This window comes from Eschscholzia californica, unplaced genomic scaffold (assembly GCF_041429995.1).
Source record: "Eschscholzia californica isolate CP2 unplaced genomic scaffold, dmEscCali1.0.p SCAF_3, whole genome shotgun sequence".
In the NCBI taxonomy this organism is placed as follows: Eukaryota; Viridiplantae; Streptophyta; class Magnoliopsida; order Ranunculales; family Papaveraceae; genus Eschscholzia; species Eschscholzia californica.
The window spans coordinates 7,475,644-7,498,193 of record NW_028238420.1 but is presented as its reverse complement, the minus strand read 5'-3'; the positions used below and the strand labels follow the sequence as shown (position 1 = coordinate 7,498,193).

The 22,550-nt window shown below is 35.4% G+C and overlaps 4 protein-coding genes and 1 long non-coding RNA gene across 8 annotated transcripts; 1 reads left to right on the top strand and 4 right to left on the bottom strand.

Annotated features, from left to right (window-relative positions):
* Positions 1-1,592: 1,592 nt before the first annotated feature.
* Positions 1,593-4,514, bottom strand: LOC147548101 (uncharacterized). The gene is made up of 6 exons (XM_086667989.1): positions 3,850-4,514; positions 3,255-3,293; positions 3,085-3,165; positions 2,837-2,875; positions 2,668-2,748; positions 1,593-2,220 (listed from the first exon to the last, which is right to left on the bottom strand). Exons 1-6 carry the CDS (start codon positions 3,897-3,899, stop codon positions 1,593-1,595), a joined length of 918 nt encoding a protein of 305 aa, XP_086524115.1. The 5' UTR covers positions 3,900-4,514.
* Positions 4,515-6,219: 1,705 nt separating this feature from the next.
* Positions 6,220-7,129, top strand: LOC147548100 (uncharacterized). The gene is made up of 2 exons (XM_086667988.1): positions 6,220-6,224; positions 6,577-7,129. The coding sequence occupies exons 1-2, from the start codon at positions 6,220-6,222 to the stop codon at positions 7,127-7,129; spliced, it is 558 nt and encodes a 185-aa protein (XP_086524114.1).
* A 130-nt stretch (positions 7,130-7,259) lies between these two features.
* Positions 7,260-9,816, bottom strand: LOC147548099 (uncharacterized). Its single transcript, XM_086671589.1, has 5 exons — positions 9,241-9,816; positions 9,111-9,155; positions 8,720-9,016; positions 8,413-8,624; positions 7,260-7,706 (listed from the first exon to the last, which is right to left on the bottom strand). Exons 1-5 carry the CDS (start codon positions 9,470-9,472, stop codon positions 7,536-7,538), a joined length of 957 nt encoding a protein of 318 aa, XP_086527715.1. The 5' UTR covers positions 9,473-9,816; the 3' UTR covers positions 7,260-7,535.
* A 1,688-nt stretch (positions 9,817-11,504) lies between these two features.
* Positions 11,505-12,688, bottom strand: LOC147548098 (uncharacterized). Its single transcript, XM_086667987.1, has 3 exons — positions 12,613-12,688; positions 11,721-11,923; positions 11,505-11,633 (listed from the first exon to the last, which is right to left on the bottom strand). The coding sequence occupies exons 2-3, from the start codon at positions 11,913-11,915 to the stop codon at positions 11,505-11,507; spliced, it is 324 nt and encodes a 107-aa protein (XP_086524113.1). The 5' UTR covers positions 11,916-11,923; positions 12,613-12,688.
* An 8-nt stretch (positions 12,689-12,696) lies between these two features.
* On the bottom strand, positions 12,697-16,284 carry LOC147548097 (uncharacterized). 4 transcript variants are annotated; one of them, XR_015237770.1, is made up of 4 exons: positions 16,169-16,284; positions 14,638-14,887; positions 13,859-14,493; positions 13,209-13,475 (listed from the first exon to the last, which is right to left on the bottom strand). It is a non-coding gene; the product is annotated as an uncharacterized LOC147548097 (long non-coding RNA). The 4 variants fall into 4 exon arrangements; XR_015237769.1 differs by lacking the exon at positions 13,209-13,475 and adding an exon at positions 12,697-12,733 and having other exon boundaries at positions 13,859-14,887; XR_015237767.1 differs by having other exon boundaries at positions 13,859-14,887.
* Positions 16,285-22,550: the final 6,266 nt, after the last annotated feature.

Below are 22,550 nucleotides of genomic sequence, written 5' to 3'. Positions count from 1 at the left end.
GATTGATCTGTTTCTTTAAGTTCTTATCTATGAACAGATAAATTTGTAGAAAATTTTTCAGTGTACTGGTAGGACTAAAATGATTTCCTAGGGTTTCTATCTGTTTCTTCATCATGAAAGTTCCTGTAGATAGATCTCTTTCTTATATGAGTGGTTTATAATCTGTTTTTTGATAAGGTTGTATATTATAAACTGTATAATTCCTAGAAAATTTTACAGTGTACAGGTAGGACTAAAATGATTTCCTAGGGTTTCTATCTGTTTCTTCATCATGAAAGTTCCTGTAGATAGATCTCTTTCTTATATGAGTGGTTTATAATCTGTTTTTTGATAAGGTTGTATATTATAAACTGTATAATTCCTAGAAAATTTTACAGTGTACAGGTAGGACAAAATATCAATGGTAAACCAGTTGATTTCATGAAAACTTAATGCAAGACAAAATATTAGCAGTAAACCAGTTGGTTTTCTGTACACTGCATGTTAAAAATGATTAAGTGTTCCAGTTGATTTCATGGAAACCAGTTGGTTTTCTGTACACTGCATGTTAAAAATGATTACCTAGGACGGACCAAATATTACTAGTATAAGAAAAATAGTAGCAGTAAACCAGTTGATTTGATGGAAACTGGATGCTAAACATGGACAAGTCTTATGTGACTGGTTTGTAATATGTGTTTCTGTAATATGTGTGGTTTGTAATCTATTCTCTTATAATGTGATGGGCTTGTAATCTATGCTTTTATAATGTGAGTGGTTTGTAATCTATGCTTTTATAATGTTGAATATTATAGAGAAAATAACAACTAGGAAATTAGACCGTTTACTGGTATAAGAAAATAGTGACAGTAAACCAGTTGATTTCATGGAAACTGGATGCCAAACATGGACAAATCTTATGTGAGTGGTTTGTAAGATGTGTTTCTATAATATGAGTGGTTTGTAAGATGTGTTTCTTCTGCTCTTATAATTTGATGCTTTGTAAGATGGTTTGTAAGATGTGGTTTGTAAGATGTGGTTTGTAAGATGTGGTTTGTAAGATGGTTTGTAAGATGTGGTTTGTAAGATGGTTTGTAAGATGTGGTTTGTAAGATGGTTTGTAAGATGTGGTTTGTAAGATGTGTTTCTTCTGCTCTTATAATTTGATGCTTTTTAATTTTTTCAGTCCTCCGTTGATGAAAGTTCGGCAGTTGTGAAACCAACTAAAGCAAAGAGGAAAATGCCAAAGGATAAAGCAGAAGAAAGGAAGAGAAAGAAGTCCAAGCTATCTGTACAGGAAGCTGGTTCTGGTAGTGAGGACAGAATAATCCAACAGGGACTGGTTGGCTCTCCCGGTGAGCACAAAAATGTTCCAGATAATTTGGCGACGAGATTGACAAAAGTGTACAAGTATTCCTTGAAGAATACATGGACACAGCTGAAGACAACTTATCCAAAGTTGACACAGAGACAGAAGGATTTGTTGAAAGAGAGTCCATTCAACAACTTAATCCAAGCGTTTATGAGTGACAAGATTGACATGGACCACCCACCTAGACCAAACAGAGCTGTTTTTGACCTTCTGTGCCTGTATTCAACTTCAACTGAAACTATCAATCTCGCCGGGAAAGCATTAAAGTTAAAGCCTCAAGATATTTCGCTGATTCTTGGAATGCCGTTGGGAGGGAAGGTGACAGATGTCTTCCCAAGCACAAAAGTAATGAAGAAATAGCAGCATTCCGAGCTTTATATGAATAATAGTAGCTAAGAGATATACCATAATCCTTTTTAAATGATCTTATAATATCTTTGGTACTCTTTGTAGGATTCTCTCGGATGTCATCAGCTATTAACTGGCTGACAGCTTCTGTTGACAGCCTAGGTTTACGAGAAGACAATACAAAATCATCACACGTATGGACAGGGTTGAAAGCTTTCAGAACAAACATGGAACGGGACTTCAGAGGAGCAACGGCATGAATGGTCCAACCACAACTAGAAGTTTTGCATACACAAGTTATACGGGATAGATCATTCTTTAGGAATTTATAATTGAATCCATGTTTTATGGAATATCGACTAAGCGCCTGTCGAAACGCAGGAGCACCCCCCGGAAATTCCTGCCCGATGGATGTAAAAACTTCAGGCCAACTATCTGATCGAAGAGGTTCACTCCTAACGATGGCAGTTGATGCATCAGCATGACCTGTTGAAGAGGGAGAGAGGAAATCTTCTGGAAAACTGCAGGACACAAGATAATTTTTAAGAAACGATAGGTTTTTTAGGAAAAATATTATATTATAGGAAACTGGACAATTTCCCAAAATTCAGACATAGGGAACTTAAGTAGTTATTAGGAAACGTACAAGTTTTCCAAAATCTGAAGAATTACAAGACACAAGCTGGTGTTCGGAAAACTATAGAGTTTACTAGGAACAATATAATGTACGAATCATGCTACGGGATCTTATGAGTTTATAAATTACGGGAGAATGTATCCACAAACTAAGTAGCACAATCTAGGTTTGGGAAATTCTTATACATTAGGAAACTGGACAAATCCCTAAAATACATTTTTAGGGAACTTAAGAACTGATTAGGAAACTTACCAGTTTGCGGGAAACTGGGCAATTTACCCATAAACATGCTTAAGGAACTGACTTGATTATGAGAAACTGGAAAACTTACCGATGTATTTCCTGTTGGAAAGCTCCATCACGTGGATCAGATACAGAAGCAGAGGTGGGACAGAAAAAGTCGCGCTCCACCCTGAGTAGTTCAAGAAAACAAAGCTTATGTAATCATTAGAAAAAGCAACAGGGAAGTACTAAACAAAGTCATATAAAAAATGATTCACCAGAGCGAACGGGTTGATTCAACATTCAAAAGCGTTTGACTGAAACATGGAAAACAGAAAAATCAATAAGAACACGAAAACATTTACATATGTGATGAGGAAACTTAGTAGCTTATAAGAAACTGGACAGTTTTCTCCTAAGGTAAATAACTTCAAGCACACAGACTATTAGGAAATTTAATAGTTTAGTGAAAATTGTACGGTTTACCAGTAAAGTATATAAATTGTTATGAAGTTAGGGAGTGTACCTATGTATTTCATGTTGAACAATTTCATCCTGTGCTACTGCTACAGAAGCCGAGGTGGAAGAGACAAATTCGCGGTCCACACTGATTAGTTCATGTAATCATCTTAAGAGTTAGTCATTTTAAAAAGAAAAGGAGAAAATCTAAACAAAGTAACATAATGATTGATTCACCAGAGAGGAGGGGTGGATTGAACATTCAAAAGCAAATGACTGAAACATGGAAAACACAAAAAATATTAGAGTGCGAACATAGTTACATAAGTGAGCAGGAAACAAGTTAATTTAGTAAAAACCGGATAGTTTATTAACAACATAATAATGTACACATCACACAATAATAGTTAAATCGGTTACAGAACTAACTACTTTACAGGATACTGGACAATTTACCTAGATACATACTTTAGAGGGAACTTTTGAGATTACCCATATACATGCTTAGGAAACTTACCAAGTTATTAGGAATCTGGATATTGCACACACATAAAAGCTTAGGAAACTTTCTACTTTAGAGAAAACTTGTGAATTTACTCATATACATGGGACAGGACATCTTACGACTTTAGAGGAAACTGGATAATGCACCTACAGAGGCTTGGGGAACTTACTACTTTAGAGGAAACTGAAAAATTTACCACCCTAAATGCATAGGGAACTCATCCAGTTATAAGAATCCAAAAACAGAAAAGATAAAAGAGGAATAATCCGAAAACAGTTACATCAGTGATGAAGAAATAACATTAAAAATATCAAACGAACTACTTACGTGAATGATCCTATGTTTGAAGAGGTGGACCATTGTGCAATACTATCCATTATGTAGTTGCAAAATCAGAAACAAAATACGGGTGAGGACTTATTTGGTTTGGTGGATCTTAAATAGCATTAATGGTTAAAAAAACAGAAAACATCAGGTGAACTATTTAGGATAGCATTGAAGACTCAGGAAGATAATGGAAGATAATGGTTTTTGTTAAGCATTGAAGTTAATGGTTTTGGGTAAGATACTTAACTTCATCTAAGGTATAAATAAGGTAGAAAATGAATTATTTTCAAACTGATGGGCGGGATACGAAATTTTAGTTTCAAATTTCGCCAAAAATTTGAAATTTGGAATAAAAATGGAGAGAATGAAGCTGTTTTGAGAAGGAATGAACAGAGAGAAAGAAGAAAATGGATGATTTGGCGGGATTTAGAGAGATGGAGGGAAGATTTAGAGACATGGAGGGTGACATTAAGGTCAAATCATGGCTGGGAATTAAAGGCTCCCTTACAAATCAACCTGACAAAGACCCATTCCCTCATTAACTAATCCCGGTTTCCAATCGGAGGGGTAAAAGGGGGAAAAAATAAAAATAAAAAGGAAAACTGGCCTGATTTCTGACACAAAGGACTGGAAATGAATTTTGTGCCGTTTTTGGACGACTAGCTTATTTCCCCCCCATTATTTGGACCAAACGCCCATTTTTGCTGTGTTATTTTATGTGTAAATTCTAAGGCTCAAACAATGTGTGATAATGCTAACAGACACCTTTCCCAATTTGCCATGCCCTTTGAGAATTCTATTTAGGTTAATAGCAATCGAGAAGAGTTTAATTTATTTAGAATTTGTTTATTTTCTGGTTCAAGTATATTTAGAAATATTTAAACCATATGAAAGGGAGTTGAGTCTATCTTTGTTTTACATTTTTAAATATTGAATAAAAATTACATTTATTACAACTTCATTTCTAGTTAATTTAGCATAAATTACTTTATCACTTCCGCAACAATCTACATCATTGATACAACAAAAAATAAAGGAAATAGGCTAAAGCTGTCAAAAAGAAAATGCCGATATCGAAATTGGGGCCAAATTCGATCACTACAGCTTTAAAAACAATCTTTTTATGATTATTTCTATTTTTGTCAGTTTCTTGTTTTTTTCTGAAATTTTATAATTTCGTTTCTTTAAAAGTTCATTTGATTCATAACTGTTTAGGATTAGAAAACCTTAATCCTATAAAAAAGGGTTCATCTACAAGTTTTAAGTAATCCATTATGAAATTCAATAATTTCTCCTTCGAGAGTTTTTAATTCTTTTGAGTTTTAACTGAAGTTTTAAAACTTCTCAAGTTTTCAGCTGGGCTATTTGACATCACAACAAGGTCTCTCCTGGTTCAATGACAAAATAAAAACCTAGAAACACTAACACGATGGTTATCAAAGGACTGAAGGCGTATGGGCAGCGATTAATGGATTAACTCAGCTGATGAACGAATTTCATGAGATGTTGGGACACCAATACTTTTAGGGTTAAATGTTAATGCCGATATTTTTCCTTGACCATAACACTAAATATGTCAGAAGTAATTAAAAAAAAGGCAAATATAGAACCATATTGATCAATATAGCAAAACTACAACACGATTCAAAAATATAAATCTTCATCAAATTCAATATGTCGATTGTAGAGAAGGAACATAAAGTTGGACAATGTAAAATCTGATCTATTCAAGCATTTGTAGGCAACATCTAAAAACAATATTTCCAAACTAAAAATTGAATCTAGGAAATGGTGTCTATTTCTAGATGAAGTTCCAATTTTAAGTTTGATGTTTAGATACTATTTGAGGGCTTACTAAAGATTCACCTCTGAGCATCCAATGTACGTGTACTTTTCACGTAGAGACCTGTTCCGACTACTCTACAAGTCAATTTAACTCATGCTTTATTCAACACTCAATGCGCACCCTCAAATCGTTGCACCTTTTCGACGCGAAAATTGTTGTAGTAGTGTCTCGAAACATGAAATTGTTTTCCTACAAATTCTCGAGATCACTTTCTCTTCGTTCTCATGGCACACGTCTTTCTTATCGCGAAACTCTTTATCTTTTCCAAAATATTTTTCACAAAAATCACATGGACTTAATTTTCTTTCCGAGCGTTTGATACAATTGCCCTCAGGGAATCTTATCAGACGAGTTCTTACGACTATTTACTTGATACATTGAAGGGGCCAGTGCTAAGCAATAAATCCATTGGAGTGACCTATGTTGACACAACCTGTCTTTCTACCAACGGTAGGTCGTCAGAGTCCATGACTCTTTACTGGCGGGTTCGTTGGTCAGGGTTCGTATCTTTCGCAACACTGACGATGGCGTTAGAGCTCGCTTAGGATTAGGCTCCGCTCCACGTCTGAGTTCTGACAAGTTCTCCATCCACCTCCGAAACCCACACTTCTTTACCGAATTTCCCTAAAGACACCTATGTTCAAATGATTAAAAGGTAAAGTTAGCGTTATGGTCAAAGAAAAAGTATTAGCGTTTTTGAGTCACAAATTAACGGTTGTTAACGTTCGTCTCTAGTCAACTGGGTCAACGGTTGGTCTGTTCCTAGACCCAATAACGGACAAACTCTTGACTAAAATGCTAATGTCGGTATTTTTCTTTGACCCTAACGCTAAATATCCATAAAATTTTCCAGATATTTCTCTAACATTTTTTTCCATCAGAAACAGACTTTCACACTTTTCAGGTCCAATCATACCATCTATCAACTTACCAACCAAAGGCGAGAAGGAGAAAAATAACACCAACTGGCTACCACCAGAACCTCCTTTTCTCAAATTTAATGTGGATGCATCATTCATAGCATGCACGGAACCAACAGGAATTGGATGGATCCTACATGATGAAAATGGAAACTTCATTGCAACACAGACGGATATAACCAGAGGACAAACAGCGGAGGAATGTGAATGCCTAGCTATTCTAAATGCAGTTCAATGGGCTTCAAATTACAAAATCTCTCATCTCCATATCGAAAGCGACAACCTCAACTTAATGAACTACATCAATGACAATACACGGGAGATCGAGTGGCAAACAAAAAAGCTTCTGGTCAACTTCGGAGCACTTATATCCAACTTCATGGAAACGAGATTCACTCATGTGCCAAGAACCCTGAATATGAAGGCAGACAAATTGGCGAAATGGGGAAGACAACAGCAGACTCAGCGACAATGGCACTCGAGGATCTCGATGAATCTTGATCTTGCTAGTTAATCTTGTACTTTTCAACAAAAAAAAAGGTCCAATCATACCGCGGGAAACTTATTTTCATAATAAATCGAATTTCTTACCTATTTTCACATGTAACAAACAGACCCTTAGTCACTTTTCTTTGAAAACTGACTTGCAAGGAAAGAACTCCCAAGGTTTATCTATTATCTGTTGTACAAATTACAATGCCAGGATCAGATGACATAGGGTATTGCTAATAGAACCACAGATCCCTTGAGAGAGAGGGAGAGAGAAAACTATACATTCAAAAATCAAAGAAAACAATAGAAAGAGACAATAATCTCCTTGCCCATGATATGATGAGTGCCCACTTAATTTCTCCATCACTTTCACATGGATAGAGGGAGAGAGGGAGAGAGAATCTTCTCTATGAAATTTACAAATTGAATCATCTTCCAATACAAAACCTACTGCCATTTGTAAATTTGTTTCTATCTGATTTCATCCACAAATTTCTCAATGGTATGCAACCCCTTCCTTGCCAGCTGCACCATTTCCACAGTGCTTTGTCCTTCTTTCTCTTCTCTATTTTCTCTGATCTCTTTTCATTTTCTTCAATCTGCACCACAAATTTAAACCCCCCCTTCTTTCAGTGTCAGATCCTAACTCTTTTCAAAAAAAAAATGAAAGAAACTTTATTGCAGTTACCCCCCAACTAGAAATCCAAAAACTAATGAAATTATGGGTTGTTTCTATTATGTTAATAGCATCAATACCCATTATGGGAAATTCCACTTCCAAGAGAAATAAATAGGATTTTGTTGCACATATGATATGGTGCATATATATTAACTTAGTTGTGCCTTTGATCTTGAAAATCGAGTGCAGATATTTCAAAACGAGCTGCATTATAACACTATACATTTTTCGTAGGACCCGAGAGTCTTTTGGAGTTAAAGTTTTTACTCTCGTACCCTAGCTCTCATGGTTCTATCTGTGGTTGAGTTCCTCTTACGCTTACCCTATGGTCACGAGCAAAACCATGAATTTCTGTAAAAGTAAACTCGTCTATGGATACTTGATACATGGATAAGCTTGGGCTAACTAGTGTATGTTTCAAATTTTTTAACGCGATAAAATACTTTAACTAGGATAAACTAGGCAACAATTGCTATTAGCCAACTAGTCGTTCCACCTTAATTTGCGTTAACATAAGCTACCGATATACCGAAATCTTAATTTTTCCTAAATGTAATAATACCTATAAACCAAGGCAGGCAAGTAAGCTAAAAAAAAAGTGAAAGTTTGAAATGTAGCAGAAATACCTCATCATGGTTAGACTTAGATTTTACATTAGAGCACATCTCTTCTTCTTTATCTTCAATTTCATATCTCTTTATCAAACTTTCTTCAGTTGGAGGAGTACTTGAAGATGTCCCACAAGAACTACTTGAACTTTGATCACTTGAAGTATTAGTAGTAGTATCAGTAGTAGTACTTTTATTATCCGAATCGCCCAATGTTTCTACTTTCTCCTCTAAAAATCAACACAAAAACAACTCATGGTTCAAAATGTAAACTCCGAAAAGTAAGTAAAAATCTAATAGAAAGAAAGTCAAATTCATTAAAAACCTTGAAGTGGGGAATCATGAGAGTCAATAGTTTCATGATCTTGTGTTACAATAGACTTTGATCGAACAAGACGAACATTAGATGGGTAAATAGGAGGAGCTGTAGAAACTGAAATTTTGCTTGTTGAATTGGTTTGTAATGATCTTCTACTTAATGTTCTTGCAGATAAGCATTCCATTGGGATTTCTCCTGAAAATGGATTGCATATATATCTTTCTGCTTCATTCCATTTTGAATTCAAAACAAACCCATCTGGTGATAACCATTCCCAACCATATCCTGATCTTGCTTTTAAAGCTGCAATATAAAAAAACCCATTAAATTCATCGATAACTCATCGATATCATTACCAAATATAAGCTATAGTAACCAATTCTATAGTACTAGTTACCTTTTATAGCAGTTGTGAACGAATATTTAGACGGGTCAATCTCATCTGTCACAACAAAGTTAAGATTTAGTTAAACAACCATTGATTTATAAAGAAAATAGTTCAACTTATGAGGGTGAAAATTTTCGACCTGTCAAGATATAACCAGGAGAAGAAGCTGTGCTCGAAATGGTTGTGTTTGATCTAAATGACTTAGTTTCTAATTCTCTAAAACTAGTTCTCATATTTGGTACTGAAAATCTTCTTGAATTTGTATTTTCTCTACTAATATTCTTAGCTTTCACAGACCATTCTCTTAGATTGAATTCGGGTTCATCGATGTTTCTTCGACTTGACGACCATTGTTCCATGGCATAAACCATTAGTCTTTCTTCTATATAGAGATCCTTTTTTTGAAAAGAAGGTATGAAAAAGATTTGAACTCAAATCTTCTTCATGCAGTTCTTATAGTCTTGTTGGTGTTTTTCTAAGCTGAGTTAGAGATTTCAGAAATAGTACACCTGGACTTTCAAGATTCTTTTTGAGTCCATAAGATTTTGGGCAGCTCTAAGAGGCGCATTACTTCTATAAGCGCACTACCACATTCAAAAAATTATCCCGTCTCTAAATGGGATGCCTACAATAATAATATGGGGTGTCTTCAGAACTTCCTTAAGATTTTATAAGTAGCCTAGATCTACAGTTATTACATACGGAGAATAGTTTCACGTACGCACGTAGACAAAAACGTTAGTTAAATGAGTCATAAGCATGAGTTAGTTAAAAAATATTGTGAGAACTCAAACCAATTCAAATTTCATATTTGCAGGGTTGTTCCAGGGCCAAAACAGTTCACATGACTCCTTTGGTCCCCAACATATATGAGGTCTCTTCTTTGGGTAAGTCCATAACCCAAAACCCCCCTAAAGCAAAATTAGGTTTTTTTTAACTTATACACACTATAAAAGGGTGTACTTAGTTTAGAATCAAAACTAAATAGGAAAATACTACTCTCAACAAAAAAAAAAGGAAAAGACTAAAGGCCAAATAGATCTAGATAAATGATGAGGTTGTCTGCCTGACTGCCTATGCCCTAGGTATTATATGTATTTGATGCATCAAACATTCATAAATGTGGGAGGGAGGGAGTACAAATATTCTGTGTTAATGTTTTACTAAGTTGATGAAGATGTCACTGTTGAGTTGTTTTCAATGTGGGCTGGATTGAATTGGATGAGAGCCCACAGCACATGAGATGAGAATCTAGAGAGAGAGAGAGAGAGAGAGAGAGAGAGAGAGAGAGAGAGAGAGAGAGATTTCAAAAATAAAAAGCAAGTTGGTCCATGTGTATATGTGTGGTTTGTTAGGGACAGAAATGGGTAGTATTTGGATTTTTACAATGACTGACTGCTAGATTTTGTCTGATCTAGAAGACTATGAACTCAAAATTAAAATTTCAAAATCCAGATTCAAAATCATATCCAGGAAAGTCTTTTTTGGATAATATCCCTTTAATGTATAGGCTTATACTATCATTTTCCACTATTGAGATTCTTTGTTGCTAATTGGTTGCGACACGTGGACTTAAAACATAAATAATATCCTGCCAATAAATATACATCTATATATATATAGATATACTAGGCATAACCCCCGCACTACGTGCGGGGGCAATGCCCCTTACGAAATGCTAATAGTGGGACAATGAAATCAAGATTGACACCTTGGCTATAACTTTTTTTTATTTATGTAACGCATTGTATGTAATTACATGTAATTACAGATACAACACATTGTATCATATATGAGCTGGAAGCAATTAGTGTTGTATTCCAAAAAATATCATATAGTTGCGACAAAGTTGTTTATATGATGAATATGACTCGAACAGAGATGCAGAAACATGTATGGTTTGTAATGAAATTCGAATCTCAAACGTTAACTCCAACCTTTCGTATGCTTGAGAATTCCCTAAATTTAATTTCTCCGATGAGTCAAATGCTACAAAACAGAAAGTAAATGATACGAATAAAATACAAACCTTAGATTTACATTCACTCGTGGTCAAATAAGTAACTGGTTAGTTTAACACGTTTGCAACATTAATACTGTTAAAATCTTATCACGGTTTCAGTAATCCCTTCAATTTTACATAGTGAAATCATTGAATAAAATGTTATCTAAATAATTTTCCTGTAAATCCAGAAAAATAGTTTTCAGTACACCAAAGTAACTACTTGTTTTGGGTTCTCTTTATTGCTAGACTTGAAAACAAAAGACAACACCCCAAAAAAAGTATATTTGAAATAAACATTTAAATAAGAAATATACCTAATAAATACAAAGTTTATTTTCTCCCTATCCTCGACACCGTAGGTTTATATCCATCATCCAATGACCCATGGCACTCATATATCAAATCTGACAACTAAAAAGCAGAGAATGAAGCTCGTCACTTTTCCGGTCTTTGAGCTCTAGACGGTACATCAACTTAGAACAGTCCTTAGCAGAAACATTGTTACCATCTACTCCTTCACCGAATTTCTTCAGCATAAAAGAAAAAGATAATTTGGTTTTAAATATGGATTCACCTGAAAGAACACGCAATGACTTGTAGCTTCTGAAAACTACCTTCTTTTTCTCTCCTTTTGGCCTGAAGAATTCACCATCTTCATCACTTTCTTCGCCATCACTGTTGTCTTGTCCAGCGATAGAGGTTGTTGAGTTTAAAGTAGGATTTCCATATACAAGTTGCTTGAGATTTGTAGTTCTTCTCGAGACTGTTCTCTCTATCAAGGGTTGTTTCCACTTGGAAGCGTTTCCCATCTCTTCTTCTGAGCATAATGCAATAATGATGTCCGAACGAGACACATTGCATTCGACAGGCCAAAATATATACATGTCATCCTGCTCTTCACTAAATGAAAGTAAAATTCCTTTTATCATAATTATTGCTCAAATCCATGCTTCACTAGATAAATGAGTACTCTTTATAAAATGTTCTTACTTCTTACTCAAAATTAGTAGGCAATATAACACTAAACCTAGAAAACATTCAAAACATCTTACTGTCATTAAAAAGCTTCAATACATGGATACTCTTTTTCAGTGTTTTTCTTGGTCGTGCAGGATAGTTGTTTCGTATAATCGTATCTAATACTCTTGTTGGAGACTTGCACTCATTCCAATAGATACAACATGAACAACAACATATATCTCGTAAATACTTGCACACAACCTTGTTAGGACTACAAAATATCTATTTAAGCTAACACCTTTTATGTATGTAACAATGATAAACCCAAAAGTATAAATTGTAAGTAAGAATATATGACCTAATGACTAAGACAAGAAAATACTTCTCTGCCATATTTCGGTTTGGTCTTTTTTGCTAAATATATCTGGTAAGCAACACCTCGTCTTGTTGTCAAATAGAGATATTAGTGCAAAGATTCTCTGTTACACATGTAAAAGTGTGAAGGTTACATTTACAATAGCTTTGCAATGAAAATACAGAGCTCACCATGTTCTGAGTGGTCCTCATCTGAAGAATCTGCACCTGCAGATGACTGGTTATCGACGTCATCGTTGTCCTCGTCTTCCTCATCTTCCTCATCTTCGCCGTCATTTTTCTCATTAGAACCCTGGCATGATCAAAATTTCACTTAGCTTGCATGTCACAGCAAGAAGGTTGTACAGGATGATACATAGTATATAATGTCAAACAAAGGAGATACTCATATGGAATATCAAATAGATTGAGAATAAAGACAAATGTTGAAATATAAACAAGGTACAAAAATATGAGCTGGAACTATCACACATACACAAAATTGGTATAACAGTTTCGAAGAAGTCAACAAAAAGATAGTACTGTACATCAGTTTTTATTTTCCTACATAATTCAGCAAAAACTGTAACTGAATATATAGCGATCAGCATATTTAACTCGGCCACATGATCATGTGAGAAAGAAAGCCTTGTATTGGAAAGAAATAGGTGCGCCTGCATTAACTACCTCAAGGTCATCATGATCAGGTATTGCTTTTCGTCTTAGCCTTTGATTGTGAAATTCAATGTGTTCTTTAACCTTTGACTTTGATTTAGTTGCATCATCCCCTTCTGAGACATCCACATCCTCAGCCTCATCATCGTCATCATCAGACTTACTGATTTCATTTTCCTTCCCAAATTCACATCCTTTCTCATTTTCTGTACCACCTTCTTTAGACCCCAGTGACACAGGTTTGTAGCTTTTATCATCTGATGCATTAGGAAGCTTCCTACTGAAAAGAGAAATGAAACTCCAGTCCAATTTCACATCAATTAAATTTTCGTCTTTTGAAGTGATTTTACCAAGGCCTCACCCACCATCATGGCCCTTCCCTAATAAACATAAGGATACAAGACACTCAACTCCAAAATGGAAACTCTATTACGGAAGTAGTTAATATGAATGTATCATTTGCAGTACACCGACCCCACTAATATAGACTACTACCTAATCGATATACCAAAATAGGATATTAGAATCGTTTTCCAGAATAAGTCTTTTCACCCCTGATACATCGACCATGTTGCTTACCAGGCTACCAACCCTTTGCCGATATGGTTCAGTCTCTAATATTAACTACTACGTGATTACTAACAATGAAGAGAAAGTAGTCGCATGCTTTGAATTGAACACTTACCAGTATATAAATGAATAAGGTTTTATATGTACTCTTAGACTACTTATTGAGATTCGGACAAAACAAGGTACTGAATACCTTTTCGAACAGCTTCTCCATTGTTGTCGTCAACATTAGAAAACTGAACCAGATGATCAATAATGCCTACGTAGACAACATCCCTATCAAAGAGGAGATCTCCAAGGCCAGACTTTGGTGCATAAAATAGTATTTCTTTGTCCCGATGTCCTTTTTTGCAGCAGATGGTAAAGGGCAAGGATCAAGACAACTTGTTAAACCAGCTAAACTGTAATCTCCCACTCGAGCGAGGATGGGTTCGTTGTCTCTTCCCTAATACTGTCTTGCACATTGGCTAATGCTAAAACACATAATAAATTTTGTTGGCCGCAGAATAATTACTAACAATTACAACAGGCTCAAGTTAACTTCCTGCCAAGTTCAAACTACAATCAATTATAGTTACTGAAATATTTATCTAGACACCAATATAAGTAGACAAAGATAATGTTGTTAAGAAAACCTACTTTTTTAGGCCGAATAAACAACAGAGCATCCCAAATACTATACCGATACTGTCTGAAACTTCTTACACAGCAATTGCAATCAGAAGCCTCTAAAGTTCTCACCAAAATGAGAATTTTCGCAAAATATTTTGGCAATTTGGCAATGGGACTCCAATTCTTTTAGCTACGCAGACTTTGCACCTTTGGAGACTGTACAAGTTGGTTTATATTAACTCCAATCAGTAAGAAAAAGATGGTGACTATCGACCTCCATCAAATGCCCAAAGAGTACAAAAATAGGCTGATGTCTGGTCATGTGGAGTAACTCTTTATGTTATGTTGGTGGGAGCTTACCCCTTTGAAGATCAAGAGGATCGCAAGAATTTCAGGAAGACCATTGGAGTAAGTGTCCTTCCTTTTCTTCAATTAGTATCATATTGATTTCATAAATTCTCTACTTAATCGCTATGTTTCCCGCATACCTCTTCTTTTGCATCGAATAATGGTTGTTCAGTACAAAATCCCCGACTACGTTCATGTATCTCAAGACTGCAAGCATCTCCTCTCTCGCATATTTGTTGCCCATCCATCCCGGGTATGTGCACTTTCAAAACCAACCCAATGGCATAAATTAGGAAGAAATAAACAAAAAGGGAACTTTGTGGATAAGGAAAAAAAAAGTAAGAAAAATGATAAAATAAAATTTAGTGAGACATAGAAATGCATCACTACTATATCCATTTCAAAGAAGTTCGACATCAAGAACATCCTAATGGTATATTTATGGTACATTCTAGAACTTCATCGTATCCTCTACTCGTAAACATCCCGTTAGATAAGGTTTAGACATATAACATCACATTGTATATTCATATACTCTGGGTGTGGGGAATAAAACCTAGATTTGCATCTTGTGAACCATTGATCAACAAACAACTTTTGGACCGAAACAAATGTCATACAAAATTTAAATATTGAATATCCGAACCTAAAAGACAACTAAATTTACAATAGTAACAATACATTCTTCAACCAATCTAAATTTGCACAAATCACAATTGATAACAAATTATAGTCGGAGCTCAGAGGTTTACCTTATCCATACACCATACATTCTTAGTTGTTAATAGAAAATGGAAAATACCATGCAACCTGGCGTCCAGCTAGAGTTTAATGTAATTGATTGTTTATAATCAGTCTTTACACTAATAAAAGCACTAATGATAGACATATAGAAACAAAAAAAACATTAAGATAGGTAAAACCATTTCAACAGTACACGGATAAACAAAGAAGACGACTTCTATACAGATGATACACATAAATCATCTAAATCAAACCTAATAAGGATGTTAAAGAAGACAACTAAAGGATTACGAAATATCGAAAATGAGAGAACCCGAAAGTTACCTCTAGGCTTCTTGTTGATTTAAAAAATGCACACTCTAATTGAAGGAATCTATATGAAACCTATTTATAAAATCCCCTATTTACAATTTGTTTTCGTCTAGCCATAAAAAGATTACGAAATAATGAAAATGATAGAACCTTAACATTACCTCTAGCCTTCTTGTTGATTTAAAAATTCACAATATAATTGGGCGAACCTATATCAAACCTATTTATAAAATCTCCTAATTTTAAAACCAGAGAACCAAATGAACAACCCATAAAACCCTTATTAAAACCAAAGACCCTCTTTTCGTTTGTGGCATGAAGGATTGGTTACAAACCTTGGTACGGCCGCAGTCGGAGAGCGATTAGATAAAGCAGAGATAGAAATCGATATGAGAGAGGTGCAAAGAGGTAAAACTAATCTTTGAGATATAAAAAGCTTTAGACAGTAAAAATAGAAATAGATACAGAGAGAGATAGTAATACAAACCTTTGATCCAGTAAAGCAAGAACTGGAAGCGTAGGAAGATGAAAGGATAGAATCATTCAATGGGTTTATTTCAGGCAGAGAGAGAGAGAGGGAGGGTAACGAAGGGACTAAATTTATCAAACCTTTATTTTTATTAATGACAAGTCTGTTGGATTTCACTCAAATTAGAAGGGGTAATGAAAAATCCGTTGGATTCCACTCAAGTTGGAAGATCCGAGGGCTAGATTTGTAGAATGTAAGACAGATATTTACGTGGACGTCCAGTCACCTTGTTGTTGTCCTAGTCATATTGTATGTAATTATTGTGTCCTAGTCATAAGGATCTGTTTTGTATAATAGATATTTCAATATATATGTATATTGAAATATAATTTTAATTGAACTCTACTTTTTTTTTGTTTTTTTTAGTTAAAAGCTCTACTTTTTTTTGTTGATAAATAATTGAAGTATATCTGGCATTTACCCTCATGAATGGTGGTTGATGTTTCCACTACAAAGAAAAAAGGGTTACTGTTGACACCCCTTACCGACCCTAAAATGAGAAATTGTTAAAACAAGTTAAATTTTCGATTGTTTTCCCAAATAACTATCAGAAGTAGTATACATCTGTCGAAGGTTTTTCATATGGCCGTCGGGAGAGGTTACCACCCCTGCACCTTCGTACTGACAGGGTTGCCGACAAGTTTATCTTCCGTTAGATGAGAGTCGTTTCCGACGGTTTTCTGTGCCCGTTAGTAGTGAATTAGTAGTTTCTGACCGTATTTTGTCCCGCATCGCTGGAAAATTGGCGGATGAAATTTTAGAATTTTGTACTTCACCCCTTAATATTAATGGGTAATTGAGTTTACCCCCCTCAGTAAGTAGTAATTGAGTTTAACCCCTCGGATTTACTCTTTTTGTCAAGAACATTGAGATAATGTTTGATGCGGGAAAAACAAATATGACCAACAAGAATAATGATTTGGTAATTTGACGATATGGTAATTTGACTTTAGAAATTGTAATACCTTACTATAGTGTTGGGTTTAGTCAACAATATGACTCGTAAAGACTTATTTTGTTTGTATATTATTTAATTTATGATTTTAATTTCTCTACACCAAACATGACCTTAATGATTTACCTAACATAGTAAGTCTAAGGAGGTAAACTCAAATGCCAATTGTTGAGTACGACAAACTCAAGTAAAAATAAGTTTGGTGGGGGTTAGCTAAAAAACCGTGAATATTTTGGCGGAAAAAATTAGCACCCAGCAAAATTTTGTGCCAATTTGTATTGCCAACGGTGCTTACTTTTGACACACCGTAGGCAATATAGTGATATTTCGGGAGAATAATGGTTCCCCAGGAAATTATTAAGGTATTGCTGACGGTAATTGACTTCAAGAAACCGTCGACAATAGCTCTTCGAACGACTCTATTTTCGTCGACAACCTCGTCAGATTAGTATTCCCAACACACTTTTAACCGATGCTTTGTCGCCGTCTGGAGTAACCATTGTCGACGATGTTTTAATTGCCACAGTCTAATGCCGTCGGAGATAAATTTGTTTTTTTTTATTGTTTTTTTTTTTGAGAAATCGACTACGATCTACGTTAGTCGTTGCAAGGCATTGATACATCATGAATATGTGATAAACACCATAACCGCTTAAGTTAAACTTATAATGAAAGATGCCTAAAGCCCAACATATGAAAGAGGCCTAAAACCCGACATACTTATTATTTATTTATACCTGTTAGTAACCCAAGTTCAATAACTATGGATTCCACATCCCGTGTGAATCAAACCCAGGATCCCTAGGTATTTGGAGTTTATGTCAACACTTTGAACCACTTGGGCAACTAAGTGTTGACTTTTGTATTGTTCATGCGTTGGGATTGTGGTTTTTTTTTTTTTGCATATATCTGCAGACTTATAAGGAGAGTCTGACCCAACTCGGGATTATGCCTGGTAGATAAAAAATCTACTATCTGCCATTAATTCTATTGACATAAGTATATTGAAGTAAACATTACCCGATCCAGGATTGGACCCAGGGGGTGCGAAGAAGTTATATACCAAACGGAAAAAATTTGCAAACACAATAATTAACAGGAGAAAAACCATCAACACAAATACATTATATAGAGTATTATGGATTTATATCAATCAAGGACAGAGTCAAAATTTTACGTTAGACAGAGCTGCCTATAGATTAAAAGGTATGAAAGAAGTCGATTCTATGACGAGTTTTAAAGAATTTCTGGTGTGAATACAATCGTTTAACTGTGTATGTTACTTGTTTTTTTTTTTTTTTGGAATTTGATAACTTCATTGATTAGGCAAAGCCAAGATGGATTACAATAAGAAGTTAAAAGAAGAACAAAACACAAAGAAGTAACCCTATGCCCACTAACTATGAAGAGGAGGCATTTTAGTTTCTATGTGACTTTAGTGGTTCCCCCACTATCATGAGTTTATGACCCATTACCACCATTTGTTCATGTAGTTGAGTAACTAACTTTGAGTGGGTCAAAGTTTGTAACCGTTTTCCCACCACGAACTGGATTGATCGGAGAACCTCCATCGGTCGTCGGTCAGGATTTGACTTTCATTGTCAGGTCAACATCTTCCTCCATGCAACCCGAAGCTTGAGTCTCAGCCCGATCTTAATTTCTGTTTCCCACAACTGCAATACTTTGATCTCCAAGAGATCACACATAAGAAGCAAAATCTCCCTATCTTCTCAAACCTAAGTTTAACATGAGGAGTTTGAATTTGACAAGTCCACATCTCCTGAGATTTCTCTTTAAATGAAGAGAGTAGTGAGTTGTTGAAGAAGCACCAAGTAGTTGTCCATGATCAAACACTCGAACCGGAAGAAATTCGAAAAAAAAAGATCCTATAGATCAACTAAACAGGCCCTAAAAGACCAACAAAACAAATAACGATTTATTATAAACGAAAAAGTAAAGGGATCTGGCGAAGGGAGATCCCTTCGCAAGAGAAGCAACGACAACCAATGAGTTTTACAAAAAAACGGTTATAGGGAGTCTCTCTCTGTGTGGTTGGAGAGAGTAGTAATAGTAATATTATGTATGTTACTTGTTGAACAAATATTTTTGTTTGTTTTTTTTGAGGTCAAGTGGTAGTTTAGAAAGCCAAAATCCCTACTCAAATCATCTTTCATAAAAAAGCGAAAATTGTAAATGAAGGGTTTGAACCTATCCTCTTATGCCTCAATCAAATCAATAACCACTAAGTTTTACTGGTAGAATAATGCACACATAAATATGTACAAATAAAACTTTTATTTTCTACCCATTTTTAAAGAAAAATGGGCAGAGACAGGGGAGCAGTTGCGCCGCTGAAAGTAAATATACAACGGATTTATCTGGCATGATTATTGGATCCCTAATCATCCACCCCCTCTCAATAATCAGAACGATTCTAATCTCGAATGGGTCTCTCAACTAATTACTAATAATATATGGAATATGAATATTATTAATAGTTGTTTTGATAATGAAATTTGCAGCTCAATCATTAGCATCAACTTACAGGCCGACTAAGATGACAAACCGAGATGGTCTCTCACCAAATCAGGTAACTTCTCTATTAAATCTATGTATAATTTTCTCAGAACAGGAAGTGCAGAACCAATGCACTCACGATCAGAACGACTGGTATTTTATTTGGAATATGAATACCATACCTCAGATAAAATTATTCCTTTGGAAATGCAGTACTAATAGTCTACCAGTGAAAGACAAAATTGGTAAATTTATAGGAAATACTTGTGCGTGTATTAATTGTGACGAAAAGAAACCCTAGACCATGTAATGTTGCATTGCACTTTTGCACGAGCAATTTGGTTCCATTTTCAGGTACGATCGGAGACTATTAATACAGTTAATGATTAGATCAAACAATAAAAATCATTAGAGGAAGACACCATCAATCTATATGCGAAGATATTATGGTTCATTTGGAAAGCCAGATGTGAGAACTGTTTTTCATCAAAAAAAACAAACACCTACACAAATGATCTCACGGATTAACAATTCCTCGACTACTCCACTCAAAATAGACATTTCAAATTCTAACAAATGAGGGGATAAACGATAAAAACAAATATGGAGACCTCCTTCGATGCCGTTCTTTAAATTAAATGTTGACGCTTCATTTACCAAACTCACCGAACCAGCAGGAGTCGGATGCATAATACATGATAACGAAGCTAATTTCATCATAGCAACGACAGATTCAGTTCGATGCCAAAATGAGGAAGAATGTGAGAGCATGGCGATTCACCTTGGTATTTTATGGGTCATTCAACTACAGATAAACCACGTACAAGTAGAAAGTGATAATGCAGCTCTGATCCAGTTCATCAATGGCATTAGTGACGCTATTCACTGACAATAAAAAAAATCCTGACTCACTCAATGACCCTTAGAAAATATTTCTCTCACATAATCTTCACACATGTTCCGAGGGAATGCAATGTCAAGGCGGATGCACTAGCCAAATGGGGAAGACGCAATGGTCAGAGAAAAATTTAGAATGTAGCTCCTTCTTTTATTATTGCTTTACATTGGAAACATATGTTTGTTTTTTCTTAGTTGTTTTTAATGCGATGTTCTTTCTCATAAAAAAAAACATTCCTCTCATTTTTGAAAGTTAATAAAGTTAGAGTGAGCCTAGTTTCACAAAAAAAAAGATTTTTTTTACTGGCTGCAATTTTGAAGCATCAGAATAGCCATCCTGAATAAAAGATTCGGTCAATTAATATTGCCTCGCGAGCATGTTTGATTTTGGCCCAAAAATAAACTTATAGCATCTAAGTCCTTTATCTTCGTGTTAATCTTCACGTCACCTCTACTCCACAATTTGACCCGAAATAGCCACCAATCCCACCTTGGTGAAAGCATGTCTATATCCTAACATTCTAATGTGTCCTTGGTCGTCTTGGCCCTAACACAAATATATTCAAAGTTTTCGATCCAACCCAATGCTCAAGGTGTGTGAAAGTGAAGCTTGAATTCAATACTTCAATCAATAGAAAATCAGTTTACATGAGAACTCTTTATATAGAGTTTAAGAAAGAAATTAACAGAATTATAGGATCATTATCTAGAGAGAGAAAGTTAGTTTTAGGATAACTAACAGATAACTAATGCATAATCTATTCTGCTAATAGACAGTGCACGAGTGAATAGTACGTGTGAAGGGTGTGCTTATAGAAACTGATTAATTACACCTTCATCCTTTAATAACTGTTCTTCTTCTTCTAAGGTCTCTTGTTCATTTTGTCTTCGACTTTAGTCCCTGGTACATCATCATCATCACCTCTCTTACAGCCCCCCTCAAACATATGTTCCAAGGAAGGAAGGAACATAAGTTTGCTTCTAAGAAACTCAAAGGAGGAAAGGAGAAGGCCCTTTGTTAATATGTCAGCAAGATTCATATCTGAAGAAACAAACTTAACCTCCAATTGATGCAAATGAACTAGATCACGCACAAAATGAATATCAATCTCCACATGCTTTGTTCTAGCATGGAACACAGGATTAGAAGCCAAATACTTAGCCCCCATGTTATCACAGTAGAGAACCATTGGGAATGAGACAGTAATGGTAAGATCTTTCAGTAAGTAAGAGACCCAAAGAAGTTCAGAGGTGGCTAAGGATAATGCCCTATACTCAGCTTCAGTTGATGATCTAGAGACTGTATTCTGCTTCTTGGAGGACCATGAAATCAAAGAGGAGCCTAAGAAAATACAATACCCACTTGTAGATCTCCTAGAATCGGGGCAACTCCCCCAATCTGAATCAGAATAACCAGACAAATAGGAAAGATCTCCTAAGGCAATGGTAATGCCAGCTCCAATGCTGCCTTTCAAGTATCTAAGAACTTTCTTGAGTAAAACTAAATGAGTAGATGTAGGATTGTGCATAAATTGAGAGAGATAGTTAACCGCATATGTAACATCAGGTCTTGTTAGAGTGACATACTGTAATCCACCAACAATACTCCTATATGTCAGTGGATCATCAAGGAGATCACCATCCAGCTTAGAGACTCTTTTCCCATGAGTCACAGGAACCCCACTAGGCTTACAATTGACCAAATCCACCCTCTGAAGTAGTTCAACTATATACTTGGTTTGTGTAAGCTGAAGGGAAGTGGAAGAAGGACACCTATGTACCTCAATTCCCAAAAAATAATGGAGGATACCCAACTCCTTCATTGCGAATGCAGTACCCAAATCATGAACCAGGTTCTGAACCAAAAGTTTACTTGAGCCAGTCAAAATTATATCATCAACATACAGAAGGAATACCAAAAGCTCACCATTTGTACTATAAACAAACATAGAAGAGTCTGAAGAGCTTTTT

Excerpts from the sequence above, each read along its gene's own strand:
- LOC147548101 (XM_086667989.1), bottom strand. The coding sequence starts at position 3,899 with ATGGATAGTATTGCACAATGGTCCACCTCTTCAAACATAGGATCATTC. Across the intron at positions 3,166-3,254 it reads CAATCCACCCCTCCTCTCTG|TGTGGACCGCGAATTTGTCT; the intron begins GTGAATCAATCA and ends TGAACTAATCAG. Across the intron at positions 2,221-2,667 it reads TTCCAACAGGAAATACATCG|TTTTCCAGAAGATTTCCTCT; the intron begins GTAAGTTTTCCA and ends TGTGTCCTGCAG.
- LOC147548099 (XM_086671589.1), bottom strand. The coding sequence starts at position 9,472 with ATGGTTTATGCCATGGAACAATGGTCGTCAAGTCGAAGAAACATCGAT. Across the intron at positions 9,156-9,240 it reads TCCTGGTTATATCTTGACAG|ATGAGATTGACCCGTCTAAA; the intron begins GTCGAAAATTTT and ends TTGTTGTGACAG. Across the intron at positions 9,017-9,110 it reads GTTCACAACTGCTATAAAAG|CTTTAAAAGCAAGATCAGGA; the intron begins GTAACTAGTACT and ends TTTATATTGCAG.
- LOC147548098 (XM_086667987.1), bottom strand. The coding sequence starts at position 11,915 with ATGGGAAACGCTTCCAAGTGGAAACAACCCTTGATAGAGAGAACAGTC. Across the intron at positions 11,634-11,720 it reads CAAAAGGAGAGAAAAAGAAG|AAATTCGGTGAAGGAGTAGA; the intron begins GTAGTTTTCAGA and ends TTTATGCTGAAG.